The sequence below is a fragment of the Sinocyclocheilus grahami genome, unplaced genomic scaffold (genome assembly GCF_001515645.1).
Source record: "Sinocyclocheilus grahami isolate Dianchi unplaced genomic scaffold, SAMN03320097.WGS_v1.1 scaffold1523.1, whole genome shotgun sequence".
NCBI lineage: Eukaryota > Metazoa > Chordata > Actinopteri > Cypriniformes > Cyprinidae > Sinocyclocheilus > Sinocyclocheilus grahami.
Window position 1 is genome coordinate 6,689 of NW_015506702.1, and position 5,897 is coordinate 12,585.

The 5,897-nt window shown below is 36.2% G+C and overlaps 1 protein-coding gene across 1 annotated transcript in view; it reads left to right on the plus strand.

Annotated features, from left to right (window-relative positions):
* Positions 1-1,308: 1,308 nt before the first annotated feature.
* The window catches only part of LOC107570928 (protein TASOR-like), a gene marked incomplete at its 5' end in the record, with an annotated part of 27,610 nt that continues 23,021 nt past the window's right edge, over positions 1,309-5,897 (plus strand). The window contains 6 exons of the mRNA XM_016257212.1: positions 1,309-1,451; positions 1,538-1,669; positions 1,782-1,915; positions 2,007-2,038; positions 2,386-2,491; positions 2,571-2,674. Coding sequence (XP_016112698.1) covers positions 1,309-1,451; positions 1,538-1,669; positions 1,782-1,915; positions 2,007-2,038; positions 2,386-2,491; positions 2,571-2,674 — 651 coding nt within the window. The remainder of the gene's footprint in view (positions 1,452-1,537; positions 1,670-1,781; positions 1,916-2,006; positions 2,039-2,385; positions 2,492-2,570; positions 2,675-5,897) is intronic.

Genomic DNA, 5,897 nt, shown 5'->3' on the forward strand with positions numbered 1-5,897 from the left:
TGTTCCAGTTCCTGCCAATATCCAGCAACTTCGCACAGCCATTGAAGAGGAGTGGACCACCATTCCACAGGCCACAATCAACAACCTGATCAACTCTATGCAAAGGAGTTGTGTTGCACTGCGTGAGGCAAATGGTGGTCACACCAGATACTGACTGGTTTTTGGATCCCCCCGGACTCCCCAATACAGTAAAACTGCACATTTTAGAGTGGCCTTTTATTGTGGCCAGCCTAAGACACACCTGTGCAATAATCATGCTGTCTAATCAGCATCTTGATATGCCACACCTGTGAGGTAGATGGATTATCTCGGCAAAGGAGAAGTGCTCACTTACGCAGATTTAGACAGATTTGTGAACTATATTTTAGAGAAATAGGCCTTTTGTGTACATAGAAAAAGTCTTAGATCTTTGAGTTCAGCTCATGAAAAATGGGGGCAAAAACAAAAGTGTTGCGTTTATAATTTTGTTCAGTGTAATTATAAACTTCTCATAAAATGAATACTTATGATGTTGAAATGTAAACGTTTAAATGCTAGTTGTAAATAAAAATGTTCTTTTAATGGACAATTTATTCAAACATTTTGTAATTAATGAAGACAACAGGTTGAGTAAAAATGTAATGAATATGTAATATAGTGCATATATTTAGCTAAATGCTCCTCTAGAGTTTTTTTTTCTCCTAGCTGACTGATGAGTTTTAGACATTGAATGGCCTTCCTAAGGTCATTGTAACGTAAAAAATATGTATTATTGTCATCTTTCCATGGTTGAAACACTGATTGAGTGATTACATGAGATGTTTATTTCGTGCTGTAACTAGTAGTAAAGAAATTAACTGAGGCGCCTGTACAGTGATCAGTCACGCCACATAAAACAGCGTCAAAACGCATTTATTGTTTGAGTTTCAGAGCTATGTGAGCTCATTGTTTAATTAATCATTGAACGCGTTCCAGCCTCTCCATTGTACGAGGATATTGCGTCTACATATATTCTTTATGATTGGTTTTTGCTTTCAATATTAGGAAAGCTTTGAAGTATGATAATTGAACGCGTTCCAGCCTCTCCATTGTACGAGGATATTGCGTCTACATATATTCTTTATGATTGGTTTTTGCTTTCAATATTAGGAAAGCTTTGAAGTATGATAATTGAACGCGTTCCAGCCTCTCCATTGTACGAGGATATTGCGTCTACATATATTCTTTATGATTGGTTTTTGCTTTCAATATTAGGAAAGCTTTGAAGTATGATAATAGCATGAGAAGTATTTTTTAAAGAACAAACTTTATTTTTATTTTATTTTAAAGAGAGATGTAGTGTAGTGCATCCAGTGAATGCTGATTATGTTGATGTTGCAGGAGTTTACCTGTGTCAGTTTTCTGATTTACTTCAAATCGGCCCCATCGAGCCTGGGTCTACAGGAAACATCATCATATTTAAAGTTATGAAGGTACAGCAGCAGCTTGAGTGATGTTGTTTTCATGTGAAACATCAGTGTCGTTGAGTCTGAGAAATGTCCGGTCTTTTTCCCCCCAGGGTAAAGTGAAGAGTGTACATGACTGTATGTCCATAAGTATGGATCCTACACCTAAATTTGACAGCCACTTCTCCAAGAACTCAACCAGAGTGACGTCCTTACAGTCGTACAGGGCATTCGAGTACACTCAGGTAAAATAAGTCATTCAAATAAACCAGAGTAAAACAACTCTCTATGAATAAAAACATTTGATCAAATGAACATGTGTTTCCTGTGAGATGGCTAAAGGGTCTTTCTTCACAGCAATACTTCTACGAGTATGTGGATTTCGAGGTTTCGTCCAGGCCGAGACACGTGTGTCCGTATGCGGTGGTCTCTTTTTACTTTAAAGGCAAAGAGGCGTCAACTGTGGCCCCCAAACCGCTGCCTCCTCTCAGGTATCTGACTGCTCTCCTTCACTCTCAGTCATGTGACTCACAAAACTCTTCCATTAAAATTGATTTTATTACATTTTTCTATGTTCCTCAGGTCCAACAGCCAGCCATCAGGGACGAGCAAAGGTGGGCATAACTTTATTCAGTAAAACAGCATTTTTTTGGTTATGAGAGGAACGGCTCACCAGTGTTTTCTGTGGTGCACAAAAGCATTTTTGGAAAGAATCGTCAGATCTCTTTTCTATACTACAACAGCTTATATTGTCTGGCAAGTGTTTAAAAGCACAATAAAGTAGTTCCTAGTAGTCCTTTGTGGAGCCATGATCACTGAACTCTCATTGTATTGAAAACAATTCTTCAAATTCTCCTTAAAAAATAACAGAATGCTGGTTTGGAAGGACATGAGGTCAAATAACTCTGACAGAATTTAAATCTCTGAGTGAACTCTTCCTTTGCTTTCGTTGTTGTGATAGGCAGGCGCTGTTTTACGGTATGGCGGGGACATTTTTTGAATGGGGGGAAAGACGTATACCAGGCCAGCCTTCGCTCGCTCTCTCTACCTTTCCTGCCCTACAAACTGTGAGTGTCATGGACCACAGCAGTGTGTGTTAAGTGACACTGGGCATGTGATGATGAGCCATGACTGTTGTTGTTTCAGGCCAGAGAAGATTGAGATGGGTAAAGTCATGAGCTTGCAGCAGGTCAAGCAGAAGATCCCATCTGCCCTCTTCTCCTGGAGTCTCTACACAGGCAGCCATGAAGGTTTGACCACTAGTTTAACAGCCAATGCTGTAATCATCCACATTCCAAGTAGTGGACGACTGATATATATTACCAGAGCCGATATTCTCAACCGATATTTGCCATTTTTTTATGATCAGTATGGGACGATAAGTTTTTCTGTTTGGCTGCTAAGTGTTGTAAGCGGGACTTTTATTTTTATAGGGCTGAGATGCAGACACACAGCTCCTGTTCTTCATTTATCATCATTAGTTTACTCTTTGATTAAGGGTTAGGTTACTTTATTTATATCCGCAGGTGAATTTGTTTTGCAGTAAAATTATATCTAATAATTAACAGGCATTCAGCAAACAGAGCTGGGTAGAAACTGTTTACATGTAATCGGATACCAGAAATTAAGTACTTGTAATTAGATTAAATTACATTTTAAAAATACTGGTAATCAGACTTCAGGTACTTTTTTTATTGATTACATGATTATATATCATTCACACAATAGCAATGGATTATTCATAATTTATTGATTCTCCTCAATTCTTCATTTTTTATCTTTTAAATGTTCCTTTCTAAAATAGCCTAAAATTCAGAAAGTCTTCAGGTTTTAGTTAGTCAGCGTTTGACCACTGGATTTACAAAAATCATTTCAGGTTTATAAGAAGGGTTTCAATGTTGCATCAGTGCTGAACACATTCATTTTTATTTGAATTAGTAATACATGGTTAAAAACCAACTGAGTCATGTGTAATTGGGAGGCTTTTGTTTTTCAAACACATTAACATGCACGAAGTCATGCTATTTCTTATTTACATGTAATGCAGGCATTCGCAAACTTTTGTCATCTGAACCTCTTTCACCTAATATATTTTCTTGAAGTACCCTTGAGATTTTAAAATAAATATTTTCATAATAAAGTATCACATTTGAATGTTCACGGTTCTCTGATGTTGCTTAATGGACACATGACATGCAGGTAAACAAATAAAATATTTCATGTTTTAGTGCTTTATTTTGATTGTTATTTTCAAACTATTTATTTTAATTTTACATTTTTATGAGTTCATTAATTATTAGCTTAAACTCACAAACCCCCTGCAGTTCCTTCATGAACCCCAGTTTAGGAAACCTTGATGTAATGTTTAATGCACTTAATGTTGTTAATGATAACGAATGGAATACAGTGGGGCAAAAAAGTATTTAGTCAGCCACCAATTGTGCAAGTTCTCCCACTTAAAAAGATGAGAGAGGCCTGTAATTTTCATCATAGGTATACCTCAACTATGAGAGACAAAATGAGAAAAAAAAATCCAGAAAATCACATTGTAGGATTTTTAAAGAATTAATTGGTAAATTCCTCGGTAAAATAAGTATTTGGTCACCTACAAACAAGCAAGATTTCTGGCTCTCACAGACCTGTAACTTCTTCTTTAAGAGGCTCCTCTGTCCTCCACTGGTTACCTGTATTAATGGCATCTGTTTGAACTCGTTATCAGTATAAAAGACACCTGTCCACAACCTCAAACAGTCACACTCCAAACTCTACCATGGCCAAGACCAAAGAGCTGTCAAAGGACACCAGAAACAAAATTGTAGACCTGCACCAGGCCCGTCTGAAGTTTGCTAGAGAGCATTTGGATGATCCAGAAGAGGATTGGGAGAATGTCATATGGTCAGATGAAACCAAAATAGAACTTTGTAGCAAAAACTCAACTTGTCATGTTTGGAGGAGAAAGAATGCTGAGTTGCATCCAAAGAACACCATACCTACTGTGAAGCATGGGGGTGGAAACATCATGCTTTGGGGCTGTTTTTCTGCAAAGGGACCAGGACGACTCATCCGTGTAAACGAAAGAATGAATGGATATTTTCTTACTCTTTGTATTTTTATATCAATATGGTAGAAGAGTATCCTATTGAAATCTATCTGATAAACGAGTTGGGTTAAAAGTAGTCCAATTATATTAACCTAAAATGTGTAATGTAATGGATTATGTTACAAACTAACAATTACTAAACAAATTTTTGTCATACAAATTGTAGTTCATTACTGATTTCAAATTACAAGTAATCTACCCAGCTCTGTCAGCAAATATGCATTTTAAACAAGTCTTTGACTATCTAATAAACATTTCATGCCACACACTATAAAAGATGAAGAATGAGGGCTCCTGTCAGTCTGAAAATATATCAGCAACTACTCCGAATGAGGGATATTTAAGACTGATTTATACTACTGTGTCGGACCAATACAGTATTGTACAGGTACATCTCAAAAAATTTGAATATCATGAAAAAGGTCAATATTTTTTGTCACTCATTTCAGAAAGTGAAACCCATATATTATGTAGATTCATTACACATAGAGTGAAATATTTCAAGCCTTTATTTCTTGAAATTGTGATGATTACGGCTTACAGATAATGAAAACCCAAAATTCAGTCTCTCAGAAAATTTGAATATTGTGAAAAGTTCAATATTGGAAAGTCATGGTGTCACACCCTAATCAGCTAATTACCTCAAAACGAAGAGTATCCTATTGAAATCTATCTGATAAACGAGTTGGGTTAAAAGTAGTCCAATTATATTAACCTAAAATGTGTAATGTAATGGATTATGTTACAAACTAACAATTACTAAACTAATTTTTGTCATACAAATTGTAGTTCATTACTGATTTCAAATTACAAGTAATCTACCCAGCTCTGTCAGCAAATATGCATTTTAAACAAGTCTTTGACTATCTAATAAACATTTCATGCCACACACTATAAAAGATGAAGAATGAGGGCTCCTGTCAGTCTGAAAATATATCAGCAACTACTCCGAATGAGGGATATTTAAGACTGATTTATACTACTGTGTCGGACCAATACAGTATTGTACAGGTACATCTCAAAAAATTTGAATATCATGAAAAAGGTCAATATTTTTTGTCACTCATTTCAGAAAGTGAAACCCATATATTATGTAGATTCATTACACATAGAGTGAAATATTTCAAGCCTTTATTTCTTGAAATTGTGATGATTACGGCTTACAGATAATGAAAACCCAAAATTCAGTCTCTCAGAAAATTTGAATATTGTGAAAAGTTCAATATTGGAAAGTCATGGTGTCACACCCTAATCAGCTAATTACCTCAAAACACCTGCAAAGGTTTCCTGAGCCTTTAAATGGTCTCTCAGTCTGGGTCAGTAGGCTATACAATCATGGGGAAGACTGCTGACTTGACAGATGTCCAGAAGAC